This window comes from Citrus sinensis, chromosome 1, assembly GCF_022201045.2.
Source record: "Citrus sinensis cultivar Valencia sweet orange chromosome 1, DVS_A1.0, whole genome shotgun sequence".
NCBI classification, from domain to species: Eukaryota; Viridiplantae; Streptophyta; class Magnoliopsida; order Sapindales; family Rutaceae; genus Citrus; species Citrus sinensis.
In genome coordinates this window covers 2,780,591-2,800,810 of record NC_068556.1, presented here as the reverse complement: position 1 = coordinate 2,800,810, position 20,220 = coordinate 2,780,591, and the positions used below count along the sequence as shown (strand labels likewise).

Here is a 20,220-nt window from a genome sequence, read left to right as displayed (position 1 = left end):
TATTTTTAATGCTTTATTTTTTATTTAGTTTCTATTCATGTGATTTATTTAATTTAGAATAAATATAAATAAAAGAGTAGTTGAAAATAAGGGTAATATTGTAAATTTATACTATTATGGGGGTTTTTGGCCATTATAAAAGCAGAAGGGGGAAAAATAATATATGTTGATTACTGTAGGGGGGAAACTGGCAATCTCCCTAAAATTAAACATATAAGTAGACAACATAACGCAAAACTACCAAAACGATAATTAAAAACAAATATTACATAACTAAATAAATAACAAGTGGCAAAATTTATTATTAGATTGTTAATGTCATGTTTGTGAAAGTTTATTATTAAAGTGTACGTTCTTATTTATTGAGAAATAATAATTTTTGTGATTAAACTTTATTTTGATTTTGTAGTATTCTTTAATTTAATGATTAAGTTATTGTAAAATTTATAATTTTTATCCACTATATTTTTTTAATATTTTAATATCAATTTAATAATTAATAATTATTATAATTTTGATATAATTAAATTTTATTAAAATAAAAATTATTTTGATAATAAAATTCAAACCAAACCCAAATCAAACCCAAATGGTTTGGTTTGGTTTGGGTTAAAAATATTTGAATTGGTTTGGGTTGAATCCAAATTTTTATGGTTTAGTTTGGATTGACTTAAAATCTAACCCAAATCAACCCATGCCCACCCCTAGCTAAGCTCGTTAGAAGAAGAAGGAGCGTTTTTGTGTAATCAAACTTGAAGGGGTATTTTTGTTATTAGATTAAAAATCAGACGGAGCTGATAAAAATAACTAAAAAAACTAACGGAATTGAGGATAAAAAACTAACGAAATTGAGAACACGGTGTAACATGTTAATTTTAATAGGTGGGGAGCGTAAAATATCAATTTTTTTGGGGTAGGATAAAAATTTCAGTTATAAAAAAATAAGTGCGATCATCACCAACAGTCCCGAAAAATCAAAAAGCGAAGCGGACAGACGATCCGGAGGGAGGGAACATAAATAATACAAGGCGCGCTTTTCGCTAGGGTTTTTTTTTTTTTTTAATTTTTCTTTTTTCTTTTTTCTCATTCCAAAAGACAGAGGCCAGTTTTAAAGGACAGAGGCCGCTACTCTAGCTCTTCGGATACTGTGAGATTCCCGCCGATTCTACTCTCTCCGGCCACTACATTACTCATTTTCTCTTTCTTATCTGTGAGACACTGCCATTATTTGATGATCTTTTGTTTTAGGTTCTGCTGTTCTGCTGTTTGTTTCCATGGAAAATAAATTCCCGGAAAATGTGATAAGTGCTTTTTAAAAAAAAATTTATTTGGAAGTATATAATATTTCGGGGAAAATTGACAATGAAGCGTTTAATTTTTCCTTTTCTATTTAATTTATCTTCTTGGAAAACAATAAAAAATTTCCTATTTCAGTTTTTTTTTTTCTGATGATGATTTCAGTTGGATGTTTTGCTTAGTCTTTATTTTTTTTCCTCGCACTGTCATATTACTGAATTTCTTGTGTTTTTTCAGCCAGTTAGCTTTATTTGTGGGGCTGCAGCTAAGAATATATTGTTCTTTTGGATTATTTGGTATGGGTTAGCGAATTGCTTAAAAAGTTTGTGAAAACTGTTTTCATCTCAGGGGACGATTTATGTTGCTTGTTTAATATTTTTCATGGGATTGATGTCTAAGTTAATTTGATTTTCCTGTTCCAGTGGCTTATAAGCTTGTTGTAAAGTGAAGCATGCACTTTATTTCACTGAAATTTTGTGTCTTACATATTGAAAAGGTTCGTTGCTGTTTTTTCAGGTTTAGCTTTCGGGACAGGTTCTATTTAAAATTTATTTCTCTGATCAGAGAGAGAGGCCTGCTATGGAAAGATGGTAGAAGTGGCTGAAGTTGAAAATCTAGATTTTAAGTGGGGTAAAAAGAGAGGAATTGGTGGAAAAAAGAAAGATGTCCAGTTCTATCAATCTTTTACATATGATGGGGTGGAATATACTCTTTATGACTGTGTATATCTGTACAAGGAAGGGGATGCTGAGCCTCACGTTGGTAAACTCATAAAAATATGGGAGAATGCTGATAAGGCAAAGAAAGTCAAACTTCTTTGGTTCTTCCGCCCAAGTGATATTTCCAATTTTCTTGGAAATGTTCAGACACTTGAGAATGAATTAATTTTGGCATGTGGTGAAGGCGTAGGCCTCACAAATATCAATCCTTTGGTAATTAAATTGCAATAAATGTTTTGGTTTAATTAGATTACATACTATGTTTTCTATATTTTGTATTAGTTCAGATGCATACATCGCTTTAAATAGATACATAAGTTTCTTATTTTCAGAATGTCACCAACTCTTATACTCCATTTCTCTCTTATTTACAAAGAAAATAACTTTGAGGTAGTGGATGTAGATTTTTTCAGGGAATTTATAATGGCCAGCGGGTGGTCAAATATTCCTTTTTCTGGTGAACATATCCTTTATGTACTAATGTCTCTAATTACTAGTTGCTAATTTCCTTAGTGATATCAGGAAGCAATTGCTGGAAAGTGCAATGTTGTTTGCACCTCAAAGGATGCTAGAAATCCACAACCCTCAGATGAAGAACTCCAAATCAGTGACTTTATTTTTTGCCGCACCTTTGATGTGGGGCTCCGTAAAGTCTTGGATAAGATAGATGAAAAGATTGCTGGTATTGAAGGTGTTTATCCTTTCGCTGATGAATGCTTCTCTATTATCATCTCTATGATGTTGCACTTTGTTCTTTTTGTTTCCTTATATTTATATTTGTTTCTCCCTTTACTTTCTTCTTTCAATGTTGCAGTTAAATTTATATTTAACCGACAGGGTTACCAAAACTCCAGCGTTGCTCTGAAACTTGATTCAAACAAGAAGGAAGTCAGTAAGAATGCCACAATAAGTGATGAAACAGTGATTTCAGCCCAGCAAAACATTCCTGAAAGTGTATCTACTAAACAGGAGGGTGGTTTTATTGATACTTCAGTTAAACAAGGTGTGGAAGCTTCATTAATTAGACAGAATTCTTCACTCTTGGATAATGTAGATTTAGAGTCAGGTGGAAAGGCTAAAAGCGGTGAAGGACTGGAAGATATTTCTATCAATAGTTCCAATTTGAGGTCAAAAGTAAAAGAAAATGAGCACACAAAAGTTCTGACAACGAAACAGAAATCTTCGTTTGCTGAGAGGCCTGTCTCCTCTGTGGATTCAAAAGCTTGGTTGGTTGGGATGAAATCTTCTCTTGGAGAAAAGGTTTCATCTATAGGAGGTGCTCAGCAAGGTGAAATTGTTAGAACTATTAAACCGGGGATCACGTTTGGTGATAAGATTGCATCTAGCTCTAAAGTTGGATTTGAAAAGAGCAAGGCTAAAAGTAGTAAGGCTCTTGAAACTAAAGAGGAAGTAAAATCATTTAAGGATCCTAATGAATTGTATAATGGGCCATCTAATAAAGCAAAGTTTGATAGTTCTAGGAAAGTATTTGATGATAAGATCAAGAATAGAGTGCAAAAGTTAGGCCTTGACTCTAATGTACATGGTCCAAAGCCTACCTTAGCTACCATTGCTGATGAAGATAAATCTAAAACTAAGCGAGCAGTAGCAAAGGATCCTCATGGGATAGACAAAGGCCCTTGCAAGAAGCCAAAGCTTGATGAAGAACTTTTAAAACCTACTAGTGGCAAGTTGGTTGAAGCATCTTCCCTCCAACCTTCAATTGTTGAGAACAAAAGTAATAAGCAAATAGTGGAAGTTACTCGACGACCAAGTTTAGTAAGTTGTATCAATAGAATTGTCATTTCTTCCACAGTGTTGATTAGTCTTTGATATGATAATGTTTTAAGCAAATTTGGTGTATAATGTATTAGTTGCATATTGGTCTCATTGAATCCTTTGGGTGTGTAAAATATTTTGTTGTTATCATGCTTAGCTATGGGATATTTTTATTATCCGAAGAAAAGAAGTACATACACTATAGTTCGTGGAATATTTTATACACAAAAACACACCCCAAAAGACAGACATAATGGTATCAGAAGTTTTGTTTCTTAACTCATCCAACATCAAGCCTAGGCTATGTCCTTTTGTTTGGTAGAGAAAAGGTTTTCCTGTCAATTAATTGTTGCTCATCATAAATTTTTATTTCACTCATTTATTGAAGTGCTGGTTATTAACATGGTACCTATTGCATTTTTGACAGGATAGAAGCAAATGGTTCAAAGAACTTGTAAGTGTTCTTTCTCTCTTCTTTCTTATGTTTATAATATTCATCTTATTGTATTTTTAGTCTTATTTTCTATATTGAATCTCTGTAACAAAATTTTGAGAGTTTCTAGTGTTAGAATTTGTATTAGATTATTAATGCCATCAAATGGTAAATACTTGAGATAAATCTAAATTAATTTGTGGATTATTTTTGTATATTATTATCAGCCATGGGAAGAAAGAATTCGGGTAGCGCATGAGCATGGAACACTTGTCGTGCTTGAGAATTTGGATCCATCTTATACTTCAACAGTGGTAGAGGTAATATGTAGAAAAAGAAATATCTTCGTAAACAAATGTACATTTTATGTTAATGCATGGTTTCCTCTTTATTTTTTCTTCCCTTGATGTCATGTGAATTTTATCATTTCGATATCCAATAAATTTTTGTGCTTGTATTTTTTTCACTTTTTGATTATGATCATCCCTCAGTATCTTCCTTTTCAATTATTTTCCGGTGGTTATATGTAGGATTTAGTATGGCATGCCTTTAAGGAGAATTGCTCGGCAAAGATGATTCCGCGAGTTGCATTCGCTTCCCCCTATTTTGGTATGGAGAAGAAAGTAAAAAAATTTATAGCTTCTTAAAATTCTTCTTTGGTAAAAATCTTGCTCCATAATTGAAGTCCATGAAACGTTGCTGCTAAATCTAACTTTGAAAGTCTAAACATTAACAACCGTGTGGTTATGTTGGTAATATATTGTTACAATTAATCTTATATTATAGATATTCACATCTTTTTCCTTTAGGACTTTTTAATACTAACGACAATGTGTTTATGTCGGTACAAGTTGGTTTTATGACATTGAATCAATTGCATCCTTGGTTGGACTTTAATGTCCTTTACCTACTTAATAAATGTATTTATCATTAGAAGGATGTTGATTTAGGCTCTGTTAGGTATTGGTGTTTGGTACTTGTAATTTTAAAGATATAAGATGTTTGGTAAACATTTGTAACTGTAGTGTGGAGTTTAAGGTGATTTTACCCGACAGTTGCTTGGCGAAGTCCAATATTTTTTAATTACATGAGATTATTACTCAAGAGTACAACTCATATTACATGAGATTACAACTAATATTTACAAATCAGATTAGTATTGGGATTAGTTTACATTAATTCTTATGAAGTACCGTCCATATTTTTATCCTCTCTAATATTTGAGGGATGTCTACTCTACTTACATTTCAAAAGGGATAAGTCTGTTTTCACTCAAATTGAGGAAGGAAATTAAAACCCCACAATGCATTGTGGGGGCTCGAACTCATGACCTCACAATTGTGAGGTTTGAGTTCTAACCACTAGGCTAGCGAAGTTCAATATTAGTCTTACTATTTTGTCAAAATTATTCTTTAATATCATATCCATTAGAATTAACAATTTTTATTTCACAACTAAAGGCACTTTTCATTTTACAGCAGTTGTTACGAAACGAGCCTTAATAATGATAAAGACAATGGGAAATTGTACCTTTTTTGATACTGAGATTTGTATAGGTATTGTGATAGAATAAGTAGTGGCTAAATATGGCTGAATGTTGGGGCTCGTTCAATAGCCATATTAAATGGCATGGATTATTGACGCAATGAAAGGTTGACATGTTAGTTATGTGACATCCACCTTTTGGAAACTTAAGAAACTGAGTATGTGTGACATGTTACTAGTTGAAATTTTGATTAACTTTATTTTGTTATTCAAGGATAATGGATTATGATGCCTATTATATTGGCATGCCAACACTTATTCTTTATTGAAGGTAATGAGAGGGACAATATTAGTTATAAGAAAGTGTAAGCATTGGAGTTAGAGCAAAATATTTCTTATTTAATAAAGTCCTATATGGTGTTCTAGGCTTAGCCTTTGTTGCCTAAAATCCTTACTTTATTGCAAAGTACCTTTTTCGAATACTACGGCATGGAACTTTATCTGAATGTTGGGCACTTTAATGAAGAGATTATCTAGCACCTATGGGGATGGAACGTCCAAGTGATACTAGAGTATGCAAGATCTCACTCCAAACAAGATGAGATTGGTTCTTTAGGAGTGGGTGAATTGATGGTGCGTTACAAAAGGTAGTGGTAGGCAAACTTTGGCAAAATTCCATTCGCTTCTCTTAAGTTTTGATGGACAAAAAGGAATTAAAATTGGTGCACTATTCATTCATGATTTCCCTACAGTGGAGGCAATTAAGGTGTTTGACTAAGTTTGTTTGTCAAATATTGTCTACTTTGAGCCTAAGCCTTCACAAATCTTTTTCTCACGGTGCATACACCCAAAAGGCATTTTGCTAATTAAGGTGTGGATCACCCCTTACTCGAGTGATGTGAGATATTACAATCATCCCTTTTAGGAGTCAAGCGTGCTCACTTGACTAGATTTGGATCTCTAGGGCATTTTGTAATAGGCTCAATTCTCACATCGCTCAAGTATGGGAGAAGTCTAATGCTTATAAGGGGTGATCCACACTAGGGATGGCAATTTAACCCGGTCCCAACCTGGACCTAGACAAACTTGAAAAATCTAGGTTGGGTTTAACCTGTACAAAAGTAAATTGAATCCGATATCCGTGTTCAATTTTATTGACTTAGATGTATGTAGGTTTGGATTTAGATGAACTCGCAAATTTGGAATATGGATTTGGATATCTTTATTTTAACATTAATTTTTAAAATTATCTTTAATATAAATTTAAAAAAATTAAAAAAATCAGCCCATGTGCCCTAATTCTCAACTGCTGGCAAACATTTCCGCTCTCTTCAACCCTTCTCTTCATCAAATCATTGTCAAATCAAACATTTCCTCTCCCCAGCCTTCTCGTCATCAAATCGTCATCGTTAGTCGTCATTGCTTCGCCAACTTTGTTGTGTTCATGTTCATCAATCGCCATTTGTTTAGTTGTGTCACGGATTTTGGCCGCCGTTTGTCCACTTTCATGAATCACGATCGTGTTTTGGTTGTTGTTTGTCCACCTTCGTGAATTGGGATCTAGCAAATATATTTGGTAGAAACTTGAAATTTTTGGCTGTGTTTTACTTTGAGATGTTCATTTGCTATTAAAAAAAATGATAATTTAGCAGCCATTTATCCTCTCCTCTTTTCTTGACTTAACCCCACAAATCCCAATTTGTTATCATCGCCAAATTTGTCATCGTCATCATCAAGACATCATGATTATGTTTGAAATTTGAATTTTTATGCTCTATTATCTTGGAACTTATTTCTAATTGTTTGATTTTGAATTATTTTCTATTATTATTGGTAATAGATTAGAGATCTAAGAAGGAATTCACTGAAAAAATGGAGAGAAAATTGCATTTCTTTGGCAATCATTTTGGTTCTAAACCCTGAATATGAAAACCTAGATTTTATCGGGTTGAACTTCGACTGAACCTAGGGAAAAAATATTCGGGTTCACATTTGGGTCCGGGATGGCTAAACCCAAAATCGGGCTTGGATTTTGTCATTCTTAATCCACATTTTAATTGGTAAGATGCGTTTTGGGATGTATAAGCACCTTAAGAACAAAACTGTGAGGGCCTAAGCTCGAAGAGAACAATATTTTTCCCAATCTAGGTTAGGGTCATGACATTTTTGGGCTCCAATAGAGCTATTTACAAATTGGAGGAATGTACGATAGATTTGTGATCAATTTCAAGTCCTCTTAAATCCATTTGTATTTTATTCTAATGGTAAAAGGAGGTTTGTGAAAGTTTCCCTCAAGCTAAGTGGTATTTGGTTTACGATTTAGAATTGTTGATTATTTTGTAAATGATGTTTACAAAGGATCTACAAAAATGATGTTTGGTTATCCATGTTATAATTGGGTTAAGCCATGTTAGTTCTGTTAATGTTGTAGGCCAATCCTTTGTAATATTCAAAACAAGAGAGGTTGCGGAGTTGGTTGTTACAAAATTAGAGGAAGGATGCCTATTGCTATCAAATGGGAGGTATGTGCACAACTTGAATCATTCGGCTGTACTCGTCTTTATTGTTTTTTCATTTTACTTTTTTGATGGACATTTATATGAAAGTGAAAGTATTTGCCTTTTCGGTTGTTGCAACTAATTAGCCCATAGGGGCTTGGCTGAGTAGTTTTTAAGCCACCTGAGTTTGAATCTTGGGAGAACTAGAGAGTAAAAAAATTAATTTGGATTTAGCCTACTGCTTACCTTTTTAAATAAAAAAAATTGTTGCTACGAATTTAGTCTATCTCACTCAATACATAACCTTATTTTCTTATCAAAAACCTTTTCATTTAAGGTGGCATGGGAATAATCAATGATGGCATAAGGTCATTAAAAGCACAATTTTAATGAGTGAAGACTTGATCCAATAGATAATAAGTCAGCTTATGCACTCAAATTCTATTTGGGAGGTATCATACAAAACCTTTATTAGAACAAAGTTGGGCCCAAGAAAGAAACAACTAAGGGTGCGTTTGGTACACGTATTGTATTATTTTAATGCCGGTGTATTGTATTATGCTGTATTGTATTAGTATTGTATTATAATAATACTGTACAATGTTTGGTACTACACTGTACTGTAATAATTTTTTTGATTAATTTAAATTAAATATTATATTATATTAATATATTTAAATTGTATTAATATTTTATATTAATATTATTCATATTTAAATATTTATTATTAGTCATAATAAATTATAAATTTATTAATAAATTAAAATGTAAAAATAAAAAATAGAATATAATATTATTGAACAATAAATCATTCATTTATATTAATAATTATAATGTAAAAAAATAAAAATATTAAATAATATAATATTAAATTAAAAAATAATATTTATTATTATTATTATAAAATTAAAGTAAAAGCAAAAGTTAGCAAAAGCTAGAAAGTTGGAAACGAAAAGGAAACCAAAAAAAAAAAGAAAGAGCAAACGAAAAGGAAACAAATATTAAATAATATAATATAATATTAAATTAAAAAATAATATTTATTATTATTTTTATAATAAAATTAAAGTAAAAGCAAAAGTTAGCAAAAGCTGGAAAGTTGGAAACGAAAAGGAAAAAAAAAAGAAAAAGGAAAGAGCAAGCGGCAAACTGCCGCATTAGATTGGCCCATTATGCAGTGTTTCTATAGCTTTTAACTTACCAAACATGGGCTTGTATAAAGCTAATGCAATGAGGAGTTATAATACAACAACCAAACATGCCCCGAGTATATTGTTCGCTTTGGGCACACAACTCTTTATAGTTATGCTTTTGGGTTTTGCAACTTAAAATGCGTCTACTTAGTTTTTTAACCAAGGGCTTATAAACTAACCTATATAAGGACGGCAATGTGTCGGCCAAGCCCGAGCTTGACCGGATCATATAAATAGAAGGCCCGACCTGGAGAAAACCCCCCATTATTTAAATTTCGGGTCAGGTCTAATTCTGGTAAGGGTTGGGTCGGGCTTTTGTCCAAGCCCAAATTCCATAATTTTTAAGTTTTTTTTAATATTTAAGTAATTTAAATGTCAAAAAATGGACAGAACCTCCCTTATATATTAAACTTTAACATAAACGTAAAAATTACTTAAGGTCTCAACCATATAATTATATAAATAATAAAATAAACATAATCCAAAATTATGTCTTATAAAGTTAAACAAATAAAATCGTTTTTGTTTTAATTTTGGATTAGGTCGGGTCAGACCAACTAGGGCCTGAACCCTGACTCGAATTTTAATCAGGCTCTCATATTCAGGCAGGAGCCTAATCCAAAATCTTTAAATTCAAGTTAAAGTTGGGTCAATCGGGCCAAAAATCAAATTGGGTCTTTTTGCCATGCACAAACCTACATCACACGTCCATCCATTCATTGGGTTGCGAGTTGATTTTATTGTGCATTGAGCCTTGACTCAACAACTAAGTTGATATTGTCTGGTTGGGCACATAAACCGTCACAATTGTTTATGGGCTTGTATCCTAAAACATGTCTACTTAAGAGAGCCGGATGCTTTTAAACTAGCTAAGATCCTCTCTCACCATAAAGGTGGGATATTACCTTGATCTACCTCTTAGGCGCATATGCGTACTTTCCACCAATATGAGTCTTTTGATTCTAATTGTCATATCGAAGCATCCTAATGTGACTCTTGCTTGACCATAACTATGGTGATCCAACTCTGATGTTGGTTGTAATGAACCATACCACGCCTACGGAGGTATTACTGTTTGCTATGAGTTGAACCTTCTATGCTTTTGCTTGTGGGCTTTCTCTCCATGGTAGGAAGATTTAACAATACAACTTAGTAACCACCTCTTACTGGATTATTAGGATTTTGGCTTATCACCATCTGACTACCAGGATTCTAGATTCAAGAAAATGAATATTCTCTTAATGTGCACAAACCAATTGTTATAATGACTGTTAATCTTGAGGTTGTAACAACATACAAGGTTCTAGTTTAGACTAGTATAGTCCTTCATGTGGATTCCTGAATTTGCTTAAGTTGGGACAAAACATTCTTTGTATGAAGAATTGCTGGGGAAAAAAAAAATTGGATTGACGCATTTGAGAAATTTTCATGCTTTTCAGTACTTGACAACCTGTGTCTAGTTTCTTATATGATATGCTAAGAGGCCAAGCATTTGCAACTTCAGGTTCTTTTCATAAGAAAACTATGAATTATATTAATAAATAATGAATATATATTACACGAGTAGTGGGCCAGTTATCCACCCAAAATCAATCAAAAGCTGTACAAAACAGTATCAAAGCATTTTCAACTTCAGGTTAACATCAATGTGCCAGAAGCCTTACTTCAAATATTTGACAGACTTGGTGGTCTTTTTGATGTTTTGTCTAAAATTTTGTCATCCTATGTTAATGGAATTAAGTATTTCAAGTTGTGTAATATTGGATATTTCTATGACGAACGTTAGGGTGGTGATACCACTGATGTTTCAAATCAGTATGCTGTTTAGAAAATATACTGTGTCTGTATTCTGAACTCATCACAAGCTTCTCGCGTACTCAGTCGGTTAATGTTTTCACTTTGTTTTGGTTTTCCATGTGCAGGCCCCTTCTTGGCAGTATTGGAACTCCTTGCTTTACGGGAAAGCAGTCAAAATTTGTTGGCCATCTTGCACTTGATAAACTTAAGTTCCAGATGCAACGGGAGATGGTAAGATTGCCTCTCTTTTTCTCATTCTCACATAATGGAATACAAAACATACATGTTCTTTTTCAAAATATATACATATATTCCTATTATTTTACGATATTTCTGGATGCTTTTATTGCCCAGAGAGAAGCTGTATCAACTTCACATTGTTCTCAACCTAACTCACTAGAGTATGATATGGCCATAGAATGGTCTTTGCTACAAGAACGACTGGATTGTGCCTGGAAAAAGTTGTATGAGGTATTATGATATGAAATTAGTTATGTGCTGGAGTTTTAAATTGATTTGTTGTTCTTTAACCATATGTTGGAATTCTTCTAGCAACAAGAGCTGGAGCTGAAAAAACTTAAGGTGAAGCTCAAGTCCAAATGAGTACCATGATACTTCAACAGAAATAGTTTGAACAAACCATTTCATTTGTAAATGTCGGTTGCTATGATTGTACCCGGGCTTTGTTCATGGAGGTGAACTAGAAGGAGGCATTCTCCAATTTTTGAAGCACAATTGGAGAAGTAGGGTATTGCAGTCATCTGTTAAGTACACCGGTAATGATTGCCTACCTCTTTCATTGTTTTCAAGTTTTGTTTTTGTTAAGTTGCTTCATTGTTTCTCTAGTTACTCTCTTTAGAAAAGTTGCTGCAGTTTGAATTTTTGCCAGCATAGTCCCTCTTGTATTAATGGTCTTGTATGTTGTTTGCTCATTCATGGATGGATGTGTGTATATCTGGAGGCATGTGTTCTCATATTGCTCAAGGCATCTGGATAGAAGCTTTCCCAATTTCAAGTGAATTGTGTTGCTTGTTCATTTTTTTTTTTGGGGGATGAATTGTTAGAAAGACAAACGTCAATTTACTTCCAAAAGCAACAGTTGACTGCTGTTGAATTGTTAAAGTACAAAAGCACCCATAACAGTAACTGAATATGCTGAACGGTGGTGTGTGCCTCAAGAGTGGTGGTGCTATATCCATTTGTTGCGCATCCTTCACCACAACAACATTTTGAAGATAGTACCTCTGCTAACGGTGACCAACTGGTGTCATCTGACCAGAACATATATCAAACTCAAGAGCACATTTGCATGCACATGACTTTGCACACAATATGCCTGCTTTTTAAGCGTTGATATTGTTCATGCTTGTTTAACCCTTAACAATTCTTTTTGTCCTTTTACTAGAAGTTGACGGGAAAACCACAAGTCGGGCATATCACCTGTTAAGAGAGATTGGGGCAAAATTTTGGTGGAGCATGTGTAAATAATAGTTTTTAGGGATCAGTCGTAGGTTGTAATTGACACCTGGCCGGCTAGCTGGATCTGATAGCTATATTTCGTGTTGAAATTTGCTGCTATATATATGTAAAAGGAGGCATGTGTAAAATTTGCCAGTTTTTTGTTTTGGATGTGCTTTACTTTCTGCAAAATCTAACCATTGGCAGTCACCACCATTTTGTACATCTTAGCATTTTTCTTTTTGCTTTAGCTTTACTTGGTGAAAGCTGCTTTATTATCCGTCCATTCGATTACTATTCATATTCCCCTTCTATGATATGATCTTTTTTTTTTTTTCTCGAAATTTTGAAATAAGAAATTTTCTAATCATGACGAGTATTATTCACCAGCTACTGTGCGATATGTGCTACCCTAATCCCTAAAACGCTGTATGATTTTCCCCTGCTTACTTAAATAAGCGAATGAGCAGATGGTATGATATTGATTTTGACTTATATAAGACTATAAAAGAAATTGCGTAGGGCCTCTAAAATTTATTATTACCCTAAGCGGCAGACCGATCAACTGTATGCCTTCCACTTTCTGGCCGAAAGTTGACTTCTTGGGTGCTCTTGAATCTATGTTTTCTCTTTTGGTAAACAGAAAGAGTTGATTTGGAATGGGCACGGTAGCGTTAACGTGAATTCACTTAATTTTTTTAAAAAAATATTTATAAGGACATTTTTAAATTGGCCATTCATAACAGAGATTAAAAAAAAAAATGAACGAGTCAGTTTGGTTCGATTTTGAAAAATTGAACCGATCTTGACCTAAATCGTTTAAGAATTATTTTGGTTTTTTATTTGGTTCCATTTTGGTTCATTTTTTCTCCTAATCTGACTAAATTGAATTGAAAATCATTAAATATTTTTATTGGGTAAATATCTACCGATGACCGAATGTTTGTTTATAAAAAATACACAATTTTTTTATTTTGTAGATTTTCATATGAAATTTACAAATTTTATCACTTTCTGATGCCATCCTAATTTCGTTATAAATTTTTAGATGATGTCATAAAGATGAAATTTTTATTTAACTTAAACTTATACAAACGATGTCGTGTTATTATCACAACCTTCTTATTTTCTCTTTATCTCGTCTTCTGAAATAGAATCTCTTCTTTTATTTAAAAAATAATAATAAAATAACATATATATTCTGGCTTCAGTACTTACACTCTTGTCTGCTTGGGGTTCGTGGGTTAGAGTTTGGTTTCTAGGAAAATAAACGAGAAAGGAAGCGAAAGTTTTATAGCATTTCTGTTTTTTCATGAGTTAAGTAATTAACTAATTGTGGGTCACTTGAATTATTGGATGTGTGTGGGGCTGACAAACAGCCGGCGCCGTTGTGTGCTGGAATAGCTGACCCTTCCGATAGCAAAAGTTGAGAAAAATATTAAATAAAAAATAAATAAATAAAAGTTGAGAAAAATATTAAAAACCAGCAGCTCCTAAACTTTGAAATTTTATTAATATTCCTTCTACATTATAATTATCCTTTTTTTTCCTTCCATTAAAGAGCCAAAATTGTACCTCAAGTCCGTAAGACTCGTAGTTGCTGTTTTCATCTTTTATTTCTTTTGTTAAATTTACTTCACATAAAAAAACTAAATGAACTGTTCAACTTCTTTCTTAGGTACTTTGATTCTCTCCCATAAAGGCCACCGATCCAAGGCTTTCTTTCTTCGTCAAAATTCAAGGTTTGTTTTCTTTGTCCTCTTCTTCTTCCTTTTTCCTTTTTAAGTTTATTATTTAATGAGGAATCTTCCATTATGAACTTTTACTTCATATTTTAAGGCATAATTTGTTATGTGTTAATTTCTATATTGTCTGTTGCTTTAATATTAAGATTTCTGCATTGTTAATTTATTCATTATAATTATTAATTTTGGGCATAAGTTCATTTTTTATATATGATTGAATTAGGGGTCCAGCTACCGTGCAGCTGGTGCATGGTACCCCACATTTTGTCCATATATGAGTTACTCATTAGATCTAATGCAAAATTTGTTTCAACAACATAGATGTATTATCTTTGGTTTTTAACATTGACATCCCTATTATTTTTCAAAAAAACAAAATAATCAAAAGTTTGACAAATAATTTTGGATAATTTTTAATTTTTATATTTTGATCAATTGATCTAATTTACTATTAAAATTAATGACAACATAAGGCCAATAGCTTGAAATTTTTTTTAGTACATAAAATCTTTTTTATTTTTTGAAAATAATATAATATTAATTTAATCTGTAATAAATAATTTAAATATATAATAAAATTTATTAATTTATCAATAATATTAAATAATTTTTAGAAACAATATAACATCTATTTAATCAATAATAAATAATTTAAATATATAATTAAATTTTAATTTATCAATAATAATATGAGCAAATGATAATCTTAAAAAATTTCATAATAATCATCTATGGTTTATTATTTAAATATAAATAATAGAAATATACTCTTAAGTGTAAATAGTAGAAATATTTTGGACTTATATATTAAAATTTCAAAACTTCTGGGTGATGCTTAAGAGTATATTGAAATTTTAATATATATAAGTGTAAAATATTTCTACTATTTACACTTAAAAGTATATTTCTATTATTTATATTTGAATACTAAACCATAGATGATTATTATGAAAATTCTTAACATTGTCATTTGGTCATATTATTATTGATAAATTAAAATTTAATTATATATTTAAATTATTTATTATTGATTAAATAGATTTTATATTGTTTCTAAAAATTGTTTAATATTATTGATAAATTAATATATTTTATTATATATTCAAATTATTTATAACAGATTAAATTAATATTATATTATTTTCAAAAAATAAAAAAAAAGATTTTATGTATTGTTGATGCGGGATTCCGATTCTCCTCGTTCTACGACCAGGATTCCTGCCCGATCAACTTCTTCACGACCAGAAGGTCTTCTCGTGAGGCTTCTTCTCCAGAGGTTCCTGAGCACACAGACAAGTCAGAGTACGCCGGTTGTTTTCCCGGCGCAAACCCTCCGACGCTCAAGTCAGATATGAAGGTTCGGGGAACGCTCGCCACAGATCTTATGGCTTTTTCGTGGTTTTCTCTTCTTTTGAATTTCTTTTTTAATCTCAAAAATGCTAACCCTTTTACCTTCGTTGGCTACCTTTTTATAGGCTTCCCCTGAATCCCAGTCTTCCGCTTTTTTCGAGACGGTATGGGACTCTGACTGCTGCGTTATGGGCAAATGCAGGATCTTGCGTGTTACGCCACAGTTCTGGGGAAAGCGTGGCTGTCGTGGTTCTGTGAGATCTTGCGTGTTACGCCACGGTTCTGGGGAAAGCGTGGCTGTCGTGGTTCTGTGAGATCTTGCGTGTTACGCCACGGTTCTGGGGAAAGCGTGGCTGTCGTGCCTAGATTCTCGGGCTGGGGAGCCTGTCTTGCCAACTGCCGTCGACCGGGTCTCCTCGCCTCTCGACCTCTAGCCGGAATGGCCTTATGCCTCTTACAGGAAATTGGCCTCGCGGATGACGTGCTCGTGGATGAGCACGATATTTCTGCTCCTGTTCCCCCACGCACCAGGCTTTTACGGGACATACCGGTTCGCAAAACTCTGCCATCAGATATTTGCTCACCATGCCTGGTCTCGTCGACGTATTTCTCCTAAACACCGGTCCCCTAGTTTCTGGTGTTGGGTAATGTAGTGGACCAGCAGTAGAAACTCGTTAGTACTCGCTCGCGTGGGATTGGAAAAGGCTGCCAAGAGTCATGTCGCATTTAATTGCGGACGAGGTGACGTGGCAGAAATCCCCCCTCCATTTGAATTTCAAACCGACGGTTATGAGATCCTCGGGATTCGGCGCCGTTAAATGCTGGCAACCCAAGAGTCCGTCCTCATTAGGAAAACCAAATCCTCTCGAACGGAATATTCATCATTCACTCCGTCTCCGGCAAAGAAGTTCCGGCATAAAAGGCCTCTATTTCTGACTTTCACCGACTGAACCATTACTTCAGGTATTTCTTCTATCTCCTTGGTCTCGGATAGTTGTAGATAATTTCTCTTCTCTTCTGTTTGGGTAGTAGTTGGTGGTGTTGTGGTTAGAGTTTAGGGAATGTCGAAGGGTAAGGAGAAAGTCGTTGAGATTGATGACGACGAACTAAGTTTCCTGCCCGGTCCACTCACTGATCCTGCTTTTGACCCCGGGATCCCCTTAGAACCCGTCAGGTTTAGTGTCGGGACTAGTGCTAGGAGGATGTCCCCCCAAACAACCTCCACGAGCGGAAGCAATGGCGAGGAGGGACCTTCTGGCTCTGAGGACACCTTAAGTGAGAATGGGGAAGGTGACTCTGGTGAGGTGTCTCCATCTGGAACATCACGACCAGAAGAACGGGGTACAGTAGGAGGCAGAGCCTTGTCGCGTGATTACGCCATTGATTACATGACGTGCACGACCTTGTTTGATGAGCTCAATGACCTCCGGCTTAGGTATAGCATTCCTGGTGAGATACCTCTCAAGGTCCCAGGAAAGAAGGATGCTCCCAGCCGGCCTCCCAGGGGATACGTTACCCTGTTTCTAGAGAGCTTTAAGTACGGGCTGAGGTGTCCCTTGCAACCCTACTTTGCCCGGATACTTAACGGGCTAAACCTAGCTCCTGGTCAGCTGAATCCCAATGGGTGGAGAGTGCTCTCTGGTCTGTTCATCTTGTGGGACAGATGTTGCCAAAGCGAGCCCACAGTTGATGAGGTGAAGCACCTGTACCAGCTAAAGAGCAGCCCCAAAGATGCCGGCTGGTACTACTTCCAATCTAGCACCAAGAGCCGGAAACCCATAGCCGATCTTCCGACCGGTGGTGGTGGGACTTGGAAGAGGAAATTCTTTTTTGCTGGGGGTCCTTGGGGTCAAGTTGCACAAATAGACGGGAAGGATTGTTGCGTCCCACCCCGTTTCACGGTCCCAGGTTGCCTGCTCGCTCTAGATGTCTTGCATCCATAATTGTTCTTGCTTTTTTTTTTTTTGGCTTGTCTCTAACCAAGTGTCTGTTTGTGTTGTAGTTTCTTGGGGTGTCCACTTCCCGCTTGGACCTGACCAGCTCAAACGGGTCGAGGCTGTACTAGCCAATTCCTGCTCGAGCCGAGAACTGTTAACTACATACAACTTGCTCGAGTCTCGCTTGATACTTCCTGGCCATAGGATGGAGGACGCTGTGATTGGGGCTCTGACCCAAAAACGTTCCCGACCTCCAACCACGAAGAGAGACCAGAGTAAGGATGCCCCTACTGCAAAGCGGGCCAACATCGTGCAGCAGGTCCCACCCTTGAAGATTTTACCTCCTGCTCCTGTAAAAGTCGGGGAAGCTAGTGGAGCAGCCACATATCCTGCTTCCTCTTCTCCTCCTGTCGGGCCTCGATCTCGCTTACCTGACTGCCGAGCAGAACACCTGGTCCCTTACCTCAATGAGTTAACTAAACTCGTGAGCAAGAAGGACTTGGAGGACTTTGATGGCCGCACCTTGGGTGAGCTGGTGGGGGCCATGCAGCATAGCGCTTTCCACCTCAGCTGCATGACCACCTATTACAAGGCTAAGGTTGGCCGCTACGACCGGAAGATGAAGGAGGATATTCAATCGGCGACGACCAGAGCTGACGTTGCCGAGAAGAAAGCAGGGGAGCTGAATCTCGAGAATCTGAAGCTGATAGAGCAAGAATCACTTGCTCAGGCAAAAGCCATTTCCCTCGAGGAGGAGCTTACTAAGGTCAAGGAGGATCTGCAAAGGCAGAAGGCTATGTATGAGGCTCAGCTCGAATCTCTCCGCGACTCCCACCGAGCTCAGGTCGAGAACTTGGAGAGGGAGGCTGACCACCAGTACGACCAGGGACTTCGGCATTCCTATCGTTGCATCATGGCCGTCCTTGGGAAGCAACACCCTGATCTGAAGATGGACGACCTCGCAGCTGGTGTTGCTCAACATATGGACGAGGAGGCGGCCAAGGAAGATGCCGATGGGGTAGAGCCGATCGTGGTCGAGGAGGAAGACTCTCCTCCTCGTGCAGTCCCTGCTGATGTTGGCGAGGCGAGCACCCCCCCGGACGCAACTGGTGATACCCCTCCTGCACCCGTGGAGGTCCAGCCAACCGATGCTGCCGGGCTTACCGATCCACCATCTTCTTGATATATCTCTTGTATTGTAATGAACAATGTTCATGAAGATTATCCCCTCTGTTAGTTATTAACAAATTAATAAAAATGGTTTTTGATTACTTTCTTGTGTTGTAAGTGTGAATTAATTTTCGGTTGAGAATCTGCTTGTCTTTGTCTGGACGAGCAGGTTCTGGCTTGGCTCATGGTTTTGCCACATGCCTTTGGGGATTCTTCAATGCCTGGGATTCGGCTCACCTTCGCGCGGTCGAGGAGATCCTGGCACGCTTGGCTTCTGCCTCGCCCTAAAACAGGCTTTGAGACTTTGTCGAGCCTTTGCGTGCCTTGGATAATTTCTTTAAAGCTTGGGATTCTGCTGGCCTTCTCGTGGTCGAGCAGATCCTGGCATGCTTGGCTTATGTCTCGCCATAAGACAGGCTTTGAGACTTGATGAGCCTTTGCATGCCTTGGATTCTTCGAGGATTGGGATTCTGCTCGCCTTCTCGTGGCCGAGCGGATCCTGGCATGCTTGGCTTCTGTCTCGCCATAAGACAGGCTTTGAGACTTGATGAGCCTTTGCATGCCTTGGATTCTTCGCGGATTTTGATTCTGCTGGCCTTCTCGTGGCCGAGCGGATCCTGGCATGCTTGGCTTCTGTCTCGCCATAAGACAGGCTTTGAGACTTGATGAGCCTTTGCATGCCTTGGATTCTTCGAGGATTGGGATTCTGCTCGCCTTCTCGTGGCCGAGCGGATCCTGGCATGCTTGGCTTCTGTCTCGCCATAAGACAGGCTTTGAGACTTGATGAGCCTTTGCATGCCTTGGATTCTTCGAGGATTGGGATTCTGCTCGTCTTCTCGTGGCCGAGCAGATCCTGGCATGCTTGGCTTCTGTCTCGCCATAAGACAGGCTTTGAGACTTGATGAGCCTTTGCATGCCTTGGATAATTTCCTCGGTTTCAAGCGAAAGAAATTCCTCGATGTTCTATTAATGGCAGGATTCGGCTTACATGAAATTGTTTGGACATAAAGCGTGAAAGATAAACGATAATGAACATGAGCAAAAATAGCTTTCAAATGTCAACAAGTCTCACTGGAAGTATTTTCGGAGGTGTGCTGCGTTCCATGGGCGTTTCACCTCGTGGCCGTCCGTGCGAACCAGCTTGTAAGCTCCGGGTCCCGCTATCTGCTTGACTCTATATGGCCCCTCCCAATTCGGTCCCAGCACTCCTTGAGTCGAATCTTTGGTGCTCTGATTCACTCTTCTCAGTACCCAGTCTCCGACCTTGAATTGCCGTATGTTCACCTTCTGGTTATAATACCGAGCAACCCTCTATTGGTAAATGACTGATCGCTCGGCCGCTTGCTCCCTCCTTTCCGTT

At 36.4% G+C, this 20,220-nt stretch overlaps 2 protein-coding genes across 6 annotated transcripts; both read left to right on the top strand.

Moving 5' to 3' along the window:
• The first annotated feature begins 959 nt into the window (after positions 1-959).
• LOC102619306 (hypothetical protein) lies at positions 960-12,868 on the top strand. Of its 5 annotated transcripts, none has more exons than XM_006476091.4 (12): positions 962-1,147; positions 1,813-2,228; positions 2,538-2,706; positions 2,830-3,794; positions 4,222-4,248; positions 4,455-4,547; positions 4,758-4,836; positions 8,144-8,234; positions 11,326-11,431; positions 11,555-11,671; positions 11,753-11,976; positions 12,606-12,868. In XM_006476091.4, exons 2-11 carry the CDS (start codon positions 1,884-1,886, stop codon positions 11,801-11,803), a joined length of 2,043 nt encoding a protein of 680 aa, XP_006476154.1. In that variant the 5' UTR covers positions 962-1,147; positions 1,813-1,883; the 3' UTR covers positions 11,804-11,976; positions 12,606-12,868. The 5 variants fall into 5 exon arrangements, with proteins under 5 accessions (XP_052294734.1, XP_024953297.1, XP_006476154.1 ...); XM_006476092.4 differs by having other exon boundaries at positions 962-1,210; positions 12,609-12,868; XM_006476090.4 differs by having other exon boundaries at positions 962-1,210.
• A 3,946-nt stretch (positions 12,869-16,814) lies between these two features.
• Positions 16,815-18,873, top strand: LOC127901268 (uncharacterized). The gene is made up of 2 exons (XM_052438256.1): positions 16,815-17,394; positions 17,756-18,873. Exons 1-2 carry the CDS (start codon positions 16,815-16,817, stop codon positions 18,871-18,873), a joined length of 1,698 nt encoding a protein of 565 aa, XP_052294216.1.
• Positions 18,874-20,220: the final 1,347 nt, after the last annotated feature.

Coding starts and splice junctions, on each gene's coding strand:
- LOC102619306 (XM_006476091.4), top strand. CDS start 1,884: ATGGTAGAAGTGGCTGAAGTTGAAAATCTAGATTTTAAGTGGGGTAAA. Junction 2,229..2,537: donor TCACAAATATCAATCCTTTG/GTAATTAAATTG, acceptor TAGTGATATCAG/GAAGCAATTGCTGGAAAGTG. Junction 4,249..4,454: donor GCAAATGGTTCAAAGAACTT/GTAAGTGTTCTT, acceptor TATTATTATCAG/CCATGGGAAGAAAGAATTCG.
- LOC127901268 (XM_052438256.1), top strand. CDS start 16,815: ATGTCGAAGGGTAAGGAGAAAGTCGTTGAGATTGATGACGACGAACTA. Junction 17,395..17,755: donor TGGGTGGAGAGTGCTCTCTG/GTCTGTTCATCT, acceptor TTTGTGTTGTAG/TTTCTTGGGGTGTCCACTTC.